The 20,876-nt window shown below is 32.1% G+C and overlaps 2 protein-coding genes across 2 annotated transcripts; one reads left to right on the top strand and one right to left on the bottom strand.

Annotated features, from left to right (window-relative positions):
* Nucleotides 1–1,389: 1,389 nt before the first annotated feature.
* On the top strand, nucleotides 1,390–4,475 carry LOC118201433 (innexin inx4-like). Its single transcript, XM_035373544.2, has one exon. The coding sequence runs from the start codon at nucleotides 1,481–1,483 to the stop codon at nucleotides 2,621–2,623; it is 1,143 nt and encodes a 380-aa protein (XP_035229435.1). The 5' UTR covers nucleotides 1,390–1,480; the 3' UTR covers nucleotides 2,624–4,475.
* Nucleotides 4,476–17,926: 13,451 nt separating this feature from the next.
* On the bottom strand, nucleotides 17,927–20,025 carry LOC118201434 (innexin inx2-like). Its single transcript, XM_035373545.2, has one exon. It carries the CDS (start codon nucleotides 19,951–19,953, stop codon nucleotides 18,793–18,795), a length of 1,161 nt encoding a protein of 386 aa, XP_035229436.2. The 5' UTR covers nucleotides 19,954–20,025; the 3' UTR covers nucleotides 17,927–18,792.
* Nucleotides 20,026–20,876: the final 851 nt, after the last annotated feature.

The following is a 20,876-nucleotide window of genomic DNA, read 5'->3' as shown; positions in this document are numbered from 1 at the left end:
CAGTCGGGAGGTCCGGTGTTCAAATTCCGGCGAGGGCACTGCGTATTTTTCATGTCTTCGGCTTCGATTAAACCTAATGACTCAGCAAGCAGTGCCCGAGCTAAAAGGTGGTGACCGGTCTTCTCATCCCAAGTAGTCTTTTCAAACAGGAAGTATATAACGTATTTTTTCCTTTCTTTCCACGTGCCTTCGTGGCATAACTGGATAGCACGAGTGGCTAGCAAGCGGGAGGTCCGGAGTTTGAGTCCCGGTCAACGAACTGCGTATTTTTCACGTCTCATGCATAGATAAAATCTAATGACTCTACATGTTAAGCAATCTACTTGGAACACTCTACGAAAGCAATATTTGTATATGAACATAAATAAGATAGGCTTTTATTAATAAATTTATCACGCAGTAAACCAAACTAGCATTGAATAAAATAACAATGGCATATATTACTTACTATTTTGATACTTTTAGAATGTGCCTTCTTTCTGCGTCTCATGCTGATGAAGTTAATTTATTGTGATATTTTAAGCCCAGACCGATATGGTCTTCAAATTTTGTTCATTCATATTTTTTTCCTCTTGAACGACTACCATCATCGGGCAGACAAATGTTAAAAAACCGTTTTGAGATATTTGATGCAGCAAATATGATTTTAATAACAAAAATTGCTATGTTAACAAAAATTACCGTAAAAACTTACATACCACTATGTTTATTAACTAGTATTCTAATATAAATAACAGAAAAATCCTTCATTAATGGACTTTTTCTGTTTTATATATATTAATTTGTTATTACATTCGTTAATTGTGCCTATAAATTGATAAAATTTCGCCGACTGTAAAAAAAAAAAAAAAAATTGACAAACATCTAAAGAAACATGCTTACACCTAATAAAAATTTTCGGGGTGAATGAAAACGTATTTAGGGTTAACTTATGTCGGGGAAAAAAGGCACGTTTTTCTCTCGAACACGGTAAAAATTTGTTAAATTCGTAAGTTGCAGGCAGTTAGTAACTGCAGTATTAATTTAGAAGTCAAACAACAAAAATATAATGCTGCAGTATGTTTGATGATACGTGCACATTTTTGTAATTTTTCACTTTTTTGAACAATTTCCATAATCCAAAATTTTGAAGCTAATTCGATTTTATTTTTTATGTTAAGTTAAAACTCTGCAGTTAAACTTCTAATATCTTCTCGTAAAATCGTTTGTGTTTCGTAACAAAACTGAGGAAAAACATCAATACGGATTGAAATTTAAAAACGAAACGTCAAACCTAGTTAACGTGTTTTCTCGCCAAATAGGCGATAAGTTTGCCCAACTGTAACAGCGATGCTTATCATCCCATTTCATGGAGCGCTGAAAGATGAAACTAGTATCTTCTAGTCCCGTATGATCTTCATGGGGTATTTTTAAAACTTCCCGCAGAGAAGCTTCATCGGGCGGATGAACTCGCGTAAGAGGTTTTTTAGTAGGAATAAAAATGCTACTCAACGTAGTAAATAGCTTCAAATACTTCACGCTTAAATCATTCTCTTGTGATAATTTTATTTATCGCCTTCATTACCGGTGGACGGTTCTCTTGCTGCTTGTGTTTTGCTTCATCATAACTTGTAAAACTCTTTCTGGAAATTCTATCTCATGTGCTGAAGTAGATGCATTACCTCAGAGTTATGTGGAAATGAAATGTAATGCAGATATTTTCAGCTTACCAAACAAACTAAAATCCGCCGATCGCAGTGCGTGGCTGAAGGCCAGTCGAAGATACCATTCTTACTATATGTGGGTAAGCTTATTTTTTATCGTTCAAGGTTTCATATTTTATTTGCCACATTTGTTATGGATATCATATGATATGGGATACACTGGAAAATTGACATCACGTGCACGGAAGTATTCCTCGTGTGAAGAGAAACATATACACCAACTTGAACTTCGAGATATTGCCGAGTACTTGCTTGCGACCAAAGGAAAACATACGCTGTACACGTCGATGTATATCATCTTCGAGGCTTGCAACTTCGCTGTGGCTTCGCTACAAACCCTGTGGTTAGTAAACTTCTTTGGCGTCGCTGGTCTTGCCGAAGATCTACCAGTAGAGATCGATACTTGGTCTGAATTTTGGGATTTCTACTTTCCAGATTTTGGATTTTGCGAACTGCGAAAACGGTGGCCTGCAGTGGATGTGAATCTTTATACTAACTGCCTGTTGCCACTTAATACTTTGTATGTGAAGATGTTTTTGATTTTACTTGTGTGGTATGTGCTTCTAACATTTCTCTCCGGAATGGTCTTAATCTACAGAATAGCACTTCTAATGCCTTCGTTTCGAAAGACTTCAATTACGTTCTGGGCTCCATTGGTGGACCCATCGACAATGAAAGATCTTCTTCGAGAGTCGTACAGTGATTGGTTCTTTTTATCAAGACTTCAAAAAACTGTAACGGACACTGATTTTGCTCAGCTGGTGCGTGAGGTATCATTTATGTCGTCTTACAATGTTCTAGATAAGAAAGAGGCGGATGATAACCGATCATCTCTGAGTAATAAAAATAAATCTTTAAATGATTCGACTAGTAACGTCCATTACAGAGTAGCAAGTCCTCATGGAATATCTGCTCTTTAATTTATATTGCGCAAAGCAAAGGTTTCTAATTACCGTTTATCATTAATGTTTTTCTTAAGCAATGGATTGTAATTATTGCATCTTATTTTTTTCCCTTGGAACTGAGTAAGCCATAATAGCAATAAATCAGATAACAAAGGATACACAATTTTTTCTAGTTTTCTAAACAGAGAAATGGGAAAATGATCTCCCAATGTTGCTGCTAGTTGCTTGTTAATAAAATATTTAGTATTTTCTTTACAATTACTTCTCCAAAACTACAACCTCCAGAAACGACCAGAGCTCCCCAAAACTTAAATGAAAATCGGTAATAAATGTCAACGCTTCAAGAGTACTACCTCTGTCGAAGACCAAAATCGTCTGGAACGATGGGTAGTCATATCAGAAAGTTTTGTGTATTTTCATTGCAGATGAAAGAATAAGGAGACATTTTGATCACTTCTTTGGTGACGTCGAAAAATGAAATTTTTCTCCATTATTTTATAAGCATTTATATATTCATACAATACTGAAATCCGTATAGGAAATGACTCCCGATAGAGCTATCTCAGAACTAGTGACATCCAGTGCATTATTCAGAATTATCTAAGAATATTTTTATAATACATTTGTGCATGCATAAGAAAATGAGCAGGTAGAGTTGAAGTAATATTTTTTTGTGTGAGAGCATCAAAAATAAGTTTCAATTGACTATTATTTTGCCACTTTTTTTTGTTTCTAAGTATCAAAAAGGATTCTTTAAATTCGGAGGTAAAAATTCCGTACATAATTTGACTTGATAAAGAGTATTTATTATATCTTCATCTTATTTTACAAAACCTGCTACTTAATTTATATTTTTATCATCATTACACTTAATATGACCAATATCATTTTAGACATCACATTGTAAACTATCAGAAAATCAGTAATTCTCAAGATAGGACTTCATATGCTCGAAGAGACATATGAAAATAGTGAATATAAATCAAATAAGAAGTGGAGTATTAAATATGTTTCGCGCAAAATATACAGTATGAACTAACTGGCCTAATTATTTATAAATTTAAAGCCAATGGCCTGTTCTTAAAAGCTAGATATTATTATTGAAGGATGTTTTTCAAAGTTAAAATATAAGTAATGTAAACAAATAATTGACATAATGTATAAAAGATTGCATGAAACAGTTCTATTTCTAATTTAACAATGATGTGTGTTATGTTTAAAAATAATAGAGAATTTAGTTTTTTTTTTTTTTTTTTTTCCTAATGAAAGTGTCAAAAGTCTTTGAGGTGCAAATTTTTTTTTATATATATGCCAGAGTAGAAACATTTAATAAAACCAAGATATCTAAACATTAAGATTTGTTTTGTTATCAACAATATATACGAGAGCTACAATTTAATTAACAAAGAACGCTTGTAATATTGTAATCTAATTTAAACTTCATATTTATTACCCTTTTCACGGTTTAAAGTTTCAAACGTTACAAATAAAAACTACTTCTTATGCCTTTTTTTATAATATGCATTCTTTGTTAAACACCAATCGTAAGATACGGAACATATAAAAGTTATTTAATTAAATAGCTTATACCTGAAAACATTAATTTCTTTTCATCGGTATCATGAAAATCTAAATTCATTTCCTGGAAAATATAGCAAGTACTGCTATTCTTCCTAACTGATTAGAATGTAACAATCAGTTGTATGTCAAATTTATTTTAGATTAATGCATGAACGCTGAAAGTTTGAAAAATGTTTAATACAATTATAAAGAGAGCATAGATTTTCTTTTATGAGAATATTATGATATACTTTGTTTTTAATTATATAGAAACATTTTATATAAATAAATGCATTTATCATCATGCCTTAAACGTATTCTATAATTAGACATCCACATATTGTTTAATATTGTCCAGGTTGTTATTTTTACTTTAAAATTTTTTGAAAATGAATTTTCTCTGAAGAAGGGACAAAAAATTACCAAGTAAATTATTTTCCCATAATATCAGATTAAAGCAGTTATAAAAATTATTATGTCTAATAAAATTTTACCTCTCTCTTGCATTAATTTCGAACTAACAGTTTAAGTGTATTTTTGGAAATTAAAGATTATGTCTCCTTTCTGCATCCTCCTAAATAAGTATGATTGCTTCCTTCCCATTTAGCATTTATGAGTAAAATGCTCAGCATCTTATACGCTATGACCCATTTTTTATCAGCATTGTTTTTGTAATATTCTATTAATATAAAAAATTATAAAAGTTGAACTAAAGTCAGTGGAATAATTAAGTATAAATATCGAAATAAACTAAGATCACAAGAAATAATAAAATTATGTTAAGAAATTACGAAATGGTTAGATTCATTACTTTACTGGTCTTGGAAAACCGTTTTAATTATATCCAGGAATCCTTCAATCTAGTATCACTGTGGAAAAGGATCCATCACATTTATGCATTAAATGTAAATTTATGCATTAAATGTAATTAAATTGGATACTTTTCCATAAGTAAAAAAAAAGAGAAAAAATAAGCTATGAAATCATAAAAAAAATTTCTGTTCATCTATAAATCTATGAATTCAGTAATAAGACTTTCAGAAAATTTTAGTAATTTACGAGCACATAAATTCTCTAATGATACTCTGGTAAATTTTCCGTAAATTGATGAATTCGTAAGTTTAGCAATGTCATTCTAAAAACATTCTTTAAATTTTTAACTCTGTAGGTTCAGTAATATGAACTTCAAAAGAGTAAATATGCATGCTTAGGATCACTGCCATAATTTAAGAGGCCTTAAATTTATACTGAAAAATATAATTGTAATGTTAAGTGTTTCAATAAAAGAGTGTACTGGTGTTTCATAAAGAGACACTAGCATGAAATATTACAATGGAAATAAGATGTCTACCTAACAAGTACCTCCTTCAAGAAGACTGGTATAAAACTGAATTATTAAAATACACGTAAGGAAGCAAGTCTGCAATTTTCCGGATCACTTTTTTTTCCTAGACCAAGTAAAATTCAACTTGATTTTAATTTATTTACATTTTTTTAATATTTCCTTATATTTAATTAATACAAAAATAATACAGCTTATATGTTCCTAGAAAATTATTAAAATTGGCTTATTATGTATGGTAAGTATTAATGGAAGTGCAGAGGAGTAATGTTGAATAATAATATAAGCTTACTATTATTTATTGTGTCGGGATTATTGAGTCATTCCTCAGCAAATGTTAAATTGCTTTCCGGGCGGGGGAGGAACATCACTACATTTATTACTATTTATATTAATTTCCTTTTCTATGCAAGAGTTTTTGTATTACAATATACAACTTAACTAGGTACCTTTTAACATTGTTGGGTATGTTTCTTTGTTTTCCTTGCGTGATTTCATATCTTTGAGGGCAAGTTTTCGTTTTCTACCTTTGTTGAACTATGGAATATCTTTTTATATAATTAATATTGATTTATTTTTAGTGCAAAGGGGCTTTGCCCCTGAAGGACTATTGTTTTCGTTTTGCGATTTTGCTTTGAATCACTATAAATGTCCGTTTCACTTTTCAAACTGGTCCGCCAAAAAAAAAAAAAAAAAAAAAAACCGTTCAAACTGTCCTGCATTATATTTGAAGAATTAAATAATGAAAAATCTGCATAAATGTATGTATATTTCTCGCATTGTGATAAAGCAACGTTACATAGAGCCATCGAATTTTGAATGACGTAATCCTCCTACGAATATATGGGCATGTGGAAGACCAATTTGAAATTTGGAATTTGTTTTATTATCTATTTCATATTTTGTAAAACTTTAACGAATTTTTTATTAACAAACTCAAGGATTTCAAACCTATTTTTTAATTAATAAACTGACTTATATAAATAGCCGCTCAGACGAGAAAGTGGTTAATGACTCTGACTGCCATACTGAAGAGCTCAGGTTCGAATCTAGGGAAAGGCATGGATTTAAATTGTCTGTCCATTCATAGGAAACTACGGTGAGCCACCCAATAGGTGCCTCCGTAATAAAATGACCATCGCTTCTGACCTTAGTAGTGGCCAGTACCTATAACGGCTAGTACAGGCCATTTGAAAAAAAAATTGACCTCATTAGTGCAAGGATTTGATGAGTGCAAGGTCGGCAGTCTTAAAATTTAATTTACAGTCCACGCAACATCTAAATGGTAATTTCTCTGAATACCGGTATTTCAACTCGGATTCAAATACTGGTGAAAGGGTTATTTTTATGGGTGCTATCGTTTTTTCCCCCCGTGTGTAATTTTAACATGAGCCAGTTTCCTTTGGAAAGTTCTCCACGAAAGCATCCCTACCTTTAAAACATAGTAAAACTTGATAGTAAAGTGCTACAATAAAAAAAAATTTGTTGAGAGTTCTGAAAATGTTTCATGAAAAGGACTTTAAAACATGCTTCAAGGATTAGAAGAAACAATGGTGTAACAACAATATTACAACGGGGAAGATGACTTTAAAAGGGGAATGAATTTTGACCAATAAATTTAAATAATACTTTGCTTTATGAAATCAATCCCGATATATTTTGTTATTGTTGTGTTGTGACAATCAGACAAGTGGGATAAGTCACATCAGAACAGGCCCACGAAATTCATCGTGGTGTTGTGTAGCGAATTTAATTTAATTAAGTGATTCATAAAAATCAAAATTTTAATTTGTAATTATTCAAAATTGGAGCTACACAAGTTTGGTTATATTCTTTTTTGGCCTATTAATTCTAATGTAATATATTTTGGCTTTCCGAGTTTACGCGAACTGCGTCTTCAATCTTGTACACGCAAACAATGGATAAGTGAATTTTTTTACGTAATAAACTCAGTTTTTCATGTCAAAAATTAATTTGATTTCTTAGTATTTAATATCATTAGTTTCAGAAAAATTAGCTCTTTAATTTGGCATAACTTTCGTTTTTCTAACTTTAATTTCATTTCAGTTATGAGCTTTAATTAGTAGATTTTTCTTCGTTTGCTTGGGATTTAGTTAAAGGGGGGATGAAATGCCTTCTTTCCAGTTGAAAAGTCACTTTTTGCGAGTTTCAGCGTTCTTTCGTTGGGACCCTTGCAGGGTTGTTGAAATTCCTAATTTTCCCCTGTCACAGGTGGTGTTTATTTGGCGAGGGTTTGGCGACATAGATTTTCCGTTGAGGTTTCAAAGTAGTGGATTTGGCGAGTTTGATAACATGAGGGTATGCTGTTGTTGCAACTATTTTAACTTTCGGCGAATAGTGGGTTGTGCCAACTTGGCAGTCCGGCGCTCTGCCTTTTAACGGGTTGTTTTGTGGGACGAGGTCACTTTTTGACCTCCGACGAAGAAAATGGAGCTTCGCCCCTATAGACCTACGGGCCTCTTGGCTAAGCGCTTTGAGCGCGGGCCGTAGGTATGGGCATCTATGTCTTCGCAAAAATTCGAAATTCTTTCATCAGTTTTTTTTTTTTTTTTTTTTTTTTGTTTTTTTGTTTTTTTTTGTGTGTGTGTTTGTGTATCTCAAGAAAAATATACAGAAGTAAATTTCTAAAAAAATGATGCGTGCTCCCAGCTCAACCATTTGATTTATCGCTATACTCTGAAACGGAGCGTTAATTTACAACCGTTGCTTTTGGAACCTATTAGAATTTGATTCGTCATTTCCCGCTGAAGATGTCCGGGAATTGGTTTGAAAATTAGTTCCTGTTAATCTCCTCGTATCTCCAAATCCGGGACTGTATTCAATTATTTGGTCTGTTTAGATCCTCATTTGTTCATCATAATCTTCTCGTATCTCCACATCCGGAACTGTATTTCACTTATCTTGCCGTATTGGAACCTCATTTGTTCATCCTAAATTCTACTAGAACTTCTAGGCTACCGTAATGACTCCTTACATTCGACGAACATTTTTTTTTCCATTCAACAGGCTGCCAGCATTCCTCATGAGCTTCAATCGATATATATATATATATATATATATATTTTTGACTTCCTGCTGCTCAGCGAACAGATAAGTTTTTTTTTTTTTGATTAATTCTTGGTTAGTTAAATATTATAGATTTCTGCAGTTAAAATGATTGAATTAACTTAATTTTTTGAACCTTAAATTTTTGTAGTTGATAAATTTATCCTAACTCTATAGAAATCATTTTTCTTTGGTGTATCAATTAAGTAAAAGCATTAAATTGAATAAAGATTTATAACCTTATTAAAATTATTGTAACTTAACTTAATGGTTAAGAAAATTAAGTTCTTCAGGAAATTATTTAATTGAACTTTTTTTTGAATTACTCTTTGGTGAGGATGATTTGTAATAGTGCTTGTATTAGAGCATTCTTGCTTCTCTCAGGACGAACTTGTTTGTAGAAGTGTAAATGTGTCAGTACTTATCTTTATCCGGTTAAACCATATTTAATTAATCAAAAGAAAAAAAATTAAATAATAAAAATTATTATGTGCAATAATAGTATTTAAATGATGGTATTGAGTGCAATATTAAGCAATATTTTTTTTTTTTTTTTTTTTTTTTTTTTTGTATTAATGAATTCTGTGTGAAATGGAAAGTGTAACTTGTTAAATTTATTTTTTTTTTATTATTTTTCTCCCCGGGGAGGGTAGTGTTCTTAAATTTATAGTTTATTTTGGTATGTTTTACCAGATTTGCAATATTAAATTTAATAGTAATTACAAGGATGTTAAAAAAATAATTACTCAGAAATGTTGGATGTGTAAAATAATAGTACAAATTTTGTTGAATATATTTTGATTCTTTTTCAACTAATGGATATATATATAATTTGCATTAATAGTTAAATAAATAAGTTTTTCTAGATCATTCAATGGTTAAATTTATTTTGTGTGTTCATGATTTTTACCAGTCTTTACTCAAATGAATTTTAAGGGTTAATCCGGAATAAACACTACGCAATTAGAACAGGTTATTGATACTGGAATGTTATGGTAGGAAAGAGTATTCTGGTGTTATGGTAAATTAGTAGGGTACCCTTCTAGTAACTTAGGAAAATTAGAAGAAAAAAGAAAAATTAAAAAAACTTCATAACAGTGGCAAGGAGAGCAAGATTGCGCCTGTCGTTGGCAAGAACCTTGAGGATCATACAGGTGACAGCTCGACTTCGCTCAGTTCCGCCTCCAATTTTGATTGAGAGTACCCAGGGAGACGGGCACGAAGGCTTTCACCCCCTCTTTCCCTGCCATCAACATCTCGAGAGACCTTTCGGCTCGACGTATATTTAGAGTGCCCCCATGCCGCAAAGACACTATACATTTACAAACATCCTTGCCTTCTCAGAGATTCGAACCCGGGCCCTTCGGTACCCCAGCTGGCTCTCTTAACCATTATACCGTCTGGGCGGCTGATATATTTTGTTCACAGTAGTATTAGCAGCAGATCAATATTCATCCTTAATAAATGTCTTTGGTCAAACAAAAATTACAACACCCACATTTTGTATTTTCGATTACATTGCGTTCAGTTTTTTAACGGATTCTTAATTAGTTTTTAATGCGTAATTAGCTCTCATAGTCAAAAGTAATTAATTATATTACCAAAGACCTGAGCAGACGCATTTTCTGAATTGTGAAAAAATGAGAATATGCCTTAGATCAGGGGTTTTCAACCTGTGGTACGCAAGAGAAAAATAGGTGGTACGCAAAGAAGCAAAGTATTTTTAACTATTAAATTCAAAAATTAAAACCCCAACATCCTGATTGAGTTTTTTTCTCCAACACTCTTAAATTTATGCGATTCGAGATTTGTTCAAGAGTGGTGGTGGTGGTAGTAGTGGTGGTACTAAAGGTTTTTAATTTTTGTGTAGATGGTACGCGTTAGTCAAAAGGTAGAGAACCGCTGCCTTAGATCATAAAATAGAAGAATCCGCTATCTGCTTGCATGAAATACTGGAGGAAAAAGTTGTAACACCCATGCAATATCTTCTACCGATATGTTTCGTAACATATCTATCTTCTAGTATGCCTTTATGTTAGTCCATGTCTTTAGTGAACTGTTGTCTCAATTACTGCAAAGATATGAAAGCTTTAGTGCATTATATCTTCAATTCAATATACTATAGTCCATTTTCTAATTCCTTCGAAAATCGAATAAAGAATTTGGATCAATTGTTTTAAATCGAATGAAGCAAGAAAAAATAAAGCTTCAAAACTAACTTTATGTAATGTCAAGTAACATATTTGGGATATATTGCTGTGGAAATGGGACGGAAAAACTGATCAGTGAAAATAAATGCTTGTGCTTTCCTACGCCTACGACGAAAACAAATTCGGAATTTTTAGTTTTAAAGATGAATACTGAAATAGATTTGGAGTTTCTAGATTTAGAAGTGAACACATAAACAAAAATTACAGTTTTTCTTGGCTTAAGTGGAATACTGTCAACATCTTTTCTAAATATTTTATGCCATTTTGGTTCTACTTAGGGAAATAACAAAGGCGAAATGAAAAAAGGGTAAAAGTTATCTAAATAGATGAATATGATTGTCATTTTAAGAACTAAAAGCGTTAAAATGAATAGTAACAAACGTAAATAAAGAAAAAAAACCTTTCTTCTTTTCATTCTTTAAAATAAACTACTTTTCGTTACTCGTAGTGTTCAGAAGTCTACAAGTATTAAGACGCTACCGAAACGGTAAAGTTTGATTTGGTTTGTTGAGATTACGGCAAAACACATTAGGGCTATCTGTCTAAGGGAAGAGATGCTTTCGTGGAGGACTTGCTGAAGGAAACTGGCTCGTGTACACGTTACACATGGGGGAAAACCACGAAAACGCCCATGCAGCTAGCCCATTCCCGAGAATCGCACTTTGGACCGAACTACCAGTGTTCAGCGACTCTAACGCTCGGCCGCTGGTGGGCTTCCGAAACGATTAAGAGATACTACCGTATGAACAGCAAAAAACCTATAATCTTTAAGTACTTTCTTTGGGCAGTAGATAAGCTAAAAAGCAAATATCTGCAATCTTCTTAACAGTTTAGATAGAAATACAGAATCGAATTGCTGAAATCTGAGCCTAACAACTTAGCAAGCTTAGTATTCAATCTATACGAAGCAAATAATTTTTATTTTAAATATTTCCAAAATTAATGACAAACGTCATTCTTTTGTTGACAGGCCAAGGCGATATATTCTAATTTTTTAATATTAATCTCAAAATGTTATGTAAATCAGACAATGATTTTAAAATATCCAAATTCAAGAAATTTGCTTCCTGTTCTAAAAAATTATATCCCAGATATGGAACGATTAAGATCAAGATTTCATTTTCTTAAAACTACTTAATTGCTGCAAGAAATTTGAAAAAAAAAAAAAAAAAAAAAAAAAAAAAAAAAAAAAAAATACTTTTCGCTGTTATTTTATCTAAAACATAGTGGTTGCCACTTTGTGATTCGTTAATTATTTGCTAATTTAACAAGATAAACAGTTGTTCAAAAGTGATATAAATTCTCATTTTTTTTATCCTGTCGATTTCTTGCAAAGAGCTAAGATTTACTTTAAAAAAAAATTCTCAGGTTGTTATTAGGAATGTTGTTACGATAGTTTGGAAATTTATGAGATGCTTGACAGAAAATCGATCACATTCATCAGATTAAAATCATTCATTACGTAACGTAATCATTCACTTTTAGTTGCAATAAAATGCATCGCATTCGAAGCCTTTTTCCTTGTTAATATCTTAAAATAATAAAATACCTTGAAATAGTTTTAAGTTTAAACAAGTCATCTTTTATCAAGACTAAATTTTTTAGGTTATCAAAATCATTTCTAATTGAGAAGAATTTATATCTTTTTAATAAATAATTTTCCTTGCGGTGTTACAATTTCTAGTGATCCATACAAAACATTTCTCAGACTTTTATACCCCATGGATCCACACAACGGACTCCACAACGGTTAGCGGTTTGTTGGTTGGTTAATTGATTACGCCTAAGCAGACGAGTGCATTAGATGAGAATTTTTAGATTACGGCATTGCCTACAAGGAGAAATACAGTGGGTAGAAAAAGTATTTTCACACCTACATTTTTGTTTGCAATTCATAAAAAGAAGCATTAAGAAATAAAAAAATTGGTATTGCCAAATCAGAATAAGTTTAATCATCCAAAACAAACAGAAAAATTACAATAATATAAATAACAATGCTTTTTTGTAACAAAAATTAAAATATCTCGTATCAAGAAAGTATTTGCACAACTGCATGAATACAAAAGAAATAAAATATTTAAGCAAATTTCAAATAACTAATATTTAGTATGCATTCCTTTAGCATCTATTACTGCTTGTAATCTTGCTGACATTGATTTGATTAAATTTTCTGTAACAGTAGGATTAGTATTCTATCACTCTTCAATAAGGGCAGATTTGCTTGAAATCTTCCTTTTTCTCATTTTTAAATCCAAAGAATTTCATAAATATTCCAAAGGAGTTAAGTCTGGTGATTGTGGTGGAGTGGCATGTTTTCTGAGAACATTATAAAGCAACCACATACGTGTTATACCGCCAGTGTGCTTGGAATCATTGTCTAGCTGAAAATAGTACGAATTACTGATACCCAATTTTATTGCACTTTGTGGCAAGTTATCTCGCAACACATCAATATAGGTTCGAGCTGTCATATTCCCATCAATGAAACACAAATTACCAACTCCTTTGCTAGCCATGCACCCCCAAATCATAACAGAACCTCCTCCATGTTTAACTGTAGGTAACATATTTTTGGTATGAAAAGCAGTACAAGGTTTTCTCCAAACCAATTTCCTGCCATCTGATTTAAAGATATTGAACTTACTCTCGTCGGAGAATATGACATTTTTCCAGAAATCAATTGGCTTATTGATATAGTCCTTAGCGAATTCAAGTCTCTTCAATCTATTTCGTTCAGTTATGAGAGGTTTTTTCCTTGGAGATCTCCCATAAATGTGTGCATCGCGCAGGACATTTCGAACACTTTGGGCACAGATTTGAACTCCAGATGTTGAAGCGACATCATTGGCTAAAGTAATTGCACTAATACATGGATTTTTCGATGCTTCTCTTATGAGTTTTCACTTCATTCGCAGTGAAAGTTTCTTTGAGTGTCCAGAGCGCAAGTTATTTGATGTAGATCCTCTTTCTTTATGACGTTTTATAACATACCGAACAGTAGAGAAGCAAACATGTACTTTTTTACCTATTTTTCGATAACTTAGGCCATTTTCACGTAGAGAAACAATTTTTTCTCGCAACGAAATCGGCAATTCAGTTTTCTTAGGTGCCATTACAGTTTGAAGTCGACAATCAACTGATAACGTTTCTACAACACCTCCTTTTATAGTCGTCTTACGTATGTTATTTACTGCGGGAGGACTGTCAAATAATAGCATAAAAACTCAAATTTGCTAAAGTTGAGTTGAGTGTGCAAATACTTTTTTGACATAAGATATTTTAATATTGCTGCAAAAATATTTTTTTATTAATATTATATTTTTTGTAAATAATTTAAATGAATAAGCTTATTCTATGTTTTAAATGCCAATTTTTGTATTTCTTAATTCATTTTCTTATAAATTGTGAACAAAAATGTATGTGTGCAAATACTTTTTGTACCCACTGTACATCCGTGGAGGACGACTCGCCGGGCAAAACTGACTGGTATTCACAATGCACAGAAAAAACCATGAAAATACTCATGCTGTCAACCCGTTTTACGGGTTTTGAACCCGAGTCGAACTACCAGTATTCAGTGATCTTACCACTCGGCAACTGGCTGGTAAATAGAATTAGCACATTTTGCAAGTGGCTAAAAATTCGGCATGAAATCTTATTTGTAATACTAGGATGTGTTTTATTATATTAATCTAACTTTACCTGACTATGTTAATTTGCAGTTTATTTAAAATAGGTTTAAATTTTTATCAATTTCTTGGTAAAAAAAATTTAACTTCCTTCAAAGCGTCGTTTTAATGTACTGTAAATTGTTATTTAAAGCAGAAAGCGATAAAAATCAGTATATGAATGTAAAAATTTAAATACTTTAGAAAACACCTTTCTTTACTGTCCTCAGTAGTCATGAAAATATCTATGCCATTGTACATAATGCCTAGGATTCAGTCCAGGTATTTTTAAACACTCAGTTTTGCAACGACATTTGTGAATTTTTGAGTACTTATAAACATATGAAAGTTAGATTATAGCGTTTAATATTCAAACAAATTATTCTTTTTCCTAATTATTCAAGTTTGGATTTTAATTTTTTCAAACTTTCTTCGGTACTTACGTATCATTGCAACCCCTTGGCGCAATTTGGATAAATTTTACGAATGAAAAAGGACAATTACTTTTATTATAAAAAATTATATATTGCATACATATTCAAAGTTTCAACTATATATTTATTTCAAGAGGCAAGTAGTAAAATTAGTTATAAATAGGTTTTTGTTGCGGAAATTTCATAGCAATCGTTTTGAGAAAGAATTCGAAGCATTCTTCGTTTAGCGATTTTGCGACAAAATAATATATTCGTGCAGAAACTTCACCTGTCTTTGTTCTGTTATAGGAAAATTCGACGAGCATAAATTGTAAAATTGAGTTTCAGACAAAAAATAATCATGTATTTTCTATAGAAGTCGTTGGAACTTGAAATGCAACAAAAAGAATGCGTACGAAAAGGGCGATGTGAGAAACTGAATATCTGTCGTGCGCATGGTTGCCTGAATAATTGTTATGTACGTGGTTACCAAAGTTTAGTCTATTCTGAAGCTTTGGCGATTTTTATTAAGGTAATTGCGATAATACGTATGTTCCCTTTCTTCAAGAGATATGGTTAGCTTAAACGATTAAAGCAAAAGCACACGAGAGCAAATGCCTACGGGAAAGTTTGTTTTCTGTAGGGCCTTTTTATGTGAAGCCAATACGGAATCACATTAAACATAAGAAAAACCCAAAAATGACCATGCAGATACTCTGTTCTCGTAGATAGAACCGGACTGAAATACATCAACGATCGTACCACATGGCTTATCTTGGATTCTGCCTTGTACAAGATTATTTGGAGAAAATCAAACCCTGTGCAGTAGAATTTGTTTGATGAACTGCCAGTGTTCAGCGATTTTATTCAGCTCGACCATTATTAGGTGCACTGTTAATAAATCCTATAAAGTTGAAATCAAATTAATATTTTTAATATTTCTTGAAAGAATTTTTAAAACAACCTACAGATATTTTTTAAAATTTTTTAATTAAAAAATATTTTGCCTATGTAAATTCGAAGCTTTTATACATTCTTTACTAAAATACGATGAACAGAATTATATACGATAAAAAAATGCTAGTAAAACTTAGGATTTCTTTACGGTTGTTTAACAAACAGACAATTATCTTTTAGCCATTAAAAATTCTCATTAATATAAAAACCCTGTATTTCGAATGGGAAACATATGGAACTTCTTACTATCTTCATTTCATATGAAAGAGAATGAAAAGTCATGAATCATTATAAACCGTACTCATAAAATTTAATGAAACTGACAAAAAAATTCTTTAATTTTATGAATCTTTTGCTCCTTAGAGATAAAAAGCAGTTCTAAAAAATTCTAAAAAAAATCAGAAAGTTCTTTTGTATTTAATCTTTCTCACGCTGCGATACATTTAATATCCACATCAGGCTCCTTTTCTGTTTGTAAATAGAATTATTTTACACTGCTTCTAATTCCTGGAACTATTTAATGGCTATTTTAATGAAAAACCGATTACACGTCACTCCTCCCCCCCCCCACCTATTATTTTAATTTTGGAAAATTTTAATTTGATTAGACTCGAAATTATTTTAATTTGATCAAGCGTGCTGCATTGATCTGTTTATTATAGTTACCCTCGACAATAAACAAAATTAGGATTACTGTACATATTCAACGTACTTACTTGTAAAAACTTCTCTGTATGTATTTAAAATGAAACTGGGCTAAGTCAGCGTATTGGTGCCGAAGCACAGCATGCGCCAAACATGCGACAATGCGAAAGATAAATGCGCCAACATTGCCTATTTGGACAACGCTAAATTAAATGTATTGCCTTTATCTTTTATAGCAATGTTCTAATTTTCAAAGTAACTATTGTCAATAAGTTGTTTTGAATGACCCATTCTGTTTCTTTCTTTTTTTTTTTTTTTTTTTTTTTTTTGTTTATTGAAGTAACTAACTTAAGCAATACATGGCTTGGTACTATTCGGTTTTGAGAGCCGTAAAAAATTGCAGCGAAAATGAATGCGCAAACGCGCCAAATCTAGCAAACGCGCCCATTTTACAGCGCGCCAAATCTAGCGTACGCGTTGATTTCAGATTGCGTAAGTTTTTATAGTTCTACATTTTTTAAGAAGCCATTGACATACTAGTTTAATTTTTAAATCCTTTTTTGATATCCTATGGATTTAACAATTTGGAAATGGCCAATGACGAAAAGTCGGCAATAGAATTTTGGGTAAAGTGCAGAATCACCCACTGCTTGACGCGTTTTTAAGAATTGCACATACTCGGTATCCATGTGCACATCGACCTACTTCCACTTGAAAAAAAAAAATCCTAGAATTGCACAAAAGGCACTGCGCACACCCTTGACTTTATCTATGTACACATCGACCTACTTTCACTTAAAAAGTAAAAGAAAAAGAAAATTGACAAAATTCAATTGACAAAAACAAATAAATGAGCGATTCTGGGTAAAATCCTAGTATACGGTGCAGCCTCGGCGCGATTTTGAAACTTATCGCCAACACCAAAAATGACCCAAAGAACGTCTATGTATATATTATACACTAAATACTATCACTATATACATAGTATATACTATGTATAACTATATATATTCTTTGAATAACCCGTTTCCTACTCATCGTATATGTCCCGTTATTACTCCTCATCATAAAGTCACCAAAAGTAGCCAAATCCCGTGTGCACCGGATACTAGGATTAAACCCGATTCTGCACTTTACCGAGAATATTTTCAAAGAAAAGGCATCATTCATTATAGAAAATTACGTTTGAACGAGATGAAATTATGCTTTAGCGATAAGTCGGTAACGAAATAGCGATGCAAGCATCTATTCAGTTATGTTTAGCAATTTTTATATAAATTATAATAATGATCTGAAACAGTTATTTACCCTTATGCTTCCATTCAGTCCTGTTTAGCCTTTTTCATATAATTTATAATAATAAAAAAGTATTATATGAAATTAACATTTCATCTAAATTAAAACATCAATCTTAGATAGTTATTTACTATTATACTTCCTTTCTTGCCGCAATGATTATGGTTGCCGCAAATATTTTTTGCCGCATTGGCATCAACAATAGTTTGGCGATTTTTTACGGCCCTCGAAACCGAATAGTACCCATTTCTTATGCATAGAACAATTTTATAACAACTGAAAATAAAGTTATAACGAAAACATGTTTTATTGCCGGGAATATCAAGTCTAGAGGAACTTGGTTGGCGTATATTGCCTTGTAAAGGAAATTGTCTGATTTTTATAGTATAAATATTTTATTTCGTACTTTCGTATCGTACTTAAATAATTTCGAAAGCGAACATTAACTTTAAAAAATAAATCACTTCATAATTGTTTTCGCTAAACTCTCTCATGCAATGTTAAATGCATTAAAGAAATAAAAATATAAAAGATAAATGTGTAACTGTATTATAACTGGAAAAGACAACCACTCTTTGTAAATCGAAGAACATGCGTGTGCACAAATTCTTATATATAAACACATGTTCTTGCAAAACCATATACATAAAACAGTATAAAATAACGATAAAATATACTCTTGTACTGTGTATTTTCTAAAAGCTAAGATGTTTATTTCTAAAAAATTAAGAAAGTTTATATTTAAAAATTTTCCCAATATTTCTTTCATGATATTTCTCATTGTTTCTTCTATAAAATTTTCACAATATAAACTCTGTTTAAAACTCTGTTGATTATATTAAAGTATATCCTGATCAAACGCAAATGCACAAGTAATAAGACATTTTGTTTGCGTATACTTATTGCAAGAAGAAATCTTTTGTAGTTAATATATTTGCATGAATAACTATACAGCATTCTTTATAAAACCTCTGCAATTAGTTGCTCTTAAAATAGTAGCTCGAGTTTGTAGAGCATTAAAGAAATATTAAAGGATTCTAGATTGCTTTCTCACACTTTTATGCTGAGATGCAACAGACCTTGTAGATGCTCGTGATGAGCTGTTTACCTGATTATGGACTTCTGCAGGAGGCAAACTCTGGTGGTCTTCATTTTCATCTCTCTGTGTGCATTTATATGTTATATATATCTTCTCCAGCATCTGTGTGAAGTCGACATCTGTCATGGTTTTCCGGAGCCTTGTCAAAAAGATAAAATCAGAATATGATAAACCATAAAAGAGTACTTCTATAGTCTCTTTTTCAGCCAATGGGACTAAGATCTGGATTACTTTCACTCTTAGTTTGCGAACTAACAAAGCTACTCGATAAATCAACACAATCGCGCAAAGAATGCTTAAAAGTACGTACCAAACAAGGAGGTACAGATACAACATCATGTACAGTTGGTTGAGAGGCAAGATACAAACAGCATTAAACTTCGTTACATTGCCTGTAGCACTAATTTTGGTGGCAAGGCAATTACCCGATGGTGGAAAATAAAATTTTTGGAAATCTGACCACGTCGTGAGAGAAATCGGCAGACCATCTGGAATTCCTGTTATATCGAAGAAGGTAATCAGACAGTAAATTTGGGTAATTGAAATGACGCAATTGCAAACTTCAAAAAAGATGTACAAACTTGTGTACATTTTATATTTCCCTAGAGTATTCAGGATATAGCTGGTCAAGTAACACAATTCTTTATATGTTTTCTCATCGAAGGAGAAGCCATCCTTAATACCACTGCTGAGGTATTTTGTATATCCTAGTTCGTATGACTTCCAGAACAGATGAGGCAGATAAAAATTAAAAGCTTGTAAGAGAAGAAATAAATTCACCCAAGAATAAAATGTTTGATATCGCTTGTACTCACTTCCTAGTCGAATAACTGGAGAACCTTTCGTATACATTTCTTGAACAGGTAATGAGAATACAGTATCGGCATAGCATTTGGTCTCCATATAACTCGAAGGTGTTGTATCAGTTGATATGATACATTCGAAAGAATCGCCAAGAAAAAGTCTGCAAGTCACGATAAAACTAAAAACAGCAAGCTTCCAAACCGTCCATTTGTAACAAAGTTGAAAAATGGAATTGTCAACTTCTTTCTTCTTTAGAAATAAGCGCCTAAGAAATTTCTGAAACATGTTTGTCTTTTCTTACATTTAAGAACTATAAGCTATAACACAAATCTAATATGTCAAACTCCGTGCTTCCTGAAAGACGGGCAGGATGCTCAAGAATTCTTATAACTTATATATAACCTGTTTGGCGCCGATATAACAATTTGTTTGCGCCAAAATTTATCGAAATGTCGCACACTCATTGGTGGCTTTGTGAATTGGCTAGAAATGTTTGTCAGAGCTAGATTAACAATTAGGCAGAGCTAGATTAACAATTTGTTAACTAAGCACATGATTGGGGCAACAAAAAATGTTCTTTGAGGACTTTAGATAAGGAAGGAGGCACCACAAAACATTTCATTTGCTGGTTTTACTACTGAATATACGGCAAATATAAACAAGATCGATAATGAAGGAATGGGAGGAAAACTGGTATAAATATATACTTACACAAAAACTTTTAAGTCCTTGGGAACTCTAAAGGTCTGAGTTCAGCCCAAGTGACAGGTATTGTTCTGTTCATAAATAATAAGAAAAAAAAAGAAACATTTTATAATAATTTTGGGGAGTAAATGAAAACATTTTATGCAAAGTAACTGCGAAAAAAAAACGGGACAGTTCTGTAGCTCCCGTTCTACTGGGCCGACTAGCAAAATTCAAATTGTATTTCTCATGTCTCGAAAGCGCAACTTAGGATTGGATTATTGGATTATTAAATTATGGCAAAGCATACGAAGGCTATCTGCCTGAAGGGAGGGATGCTTTCGTGGAGAGCTTTCTAAAGGAAACTGGATCGCTTACACGTTACACATGGATGCAACTTAGGATATATAGTACATTTATATGTAGCATTGTTCTAACATAGGTATTTTGACACAAAATCGGACTTTTTCTGAAATAACATACCAATTTTTTTTTAATATTTCGATTCTACGACTCAAACTATG

The sequence above is a fragment of the Stegodyphus dumicola genome, chromosome 8 (assembly GCF_044657685.1).
Source record: "Stegodyphus dumicola isolate Sdum_Otavi_A_Nest chromosome 8, ASM4465768v1".
NCBI classification, from domain to species: domain Eukaryota; kingdom Metazoa; phylum Arthropoda; class Arachnida; order Araneae; family Eresidae; genus Stegodyphus; species Stegodyphus dumicola.
The sequence above is the reverse complement of the archived record's forward strand: the minus strand, read 5'-3'. Positions and strand labels throughout refer to the sequence as shown.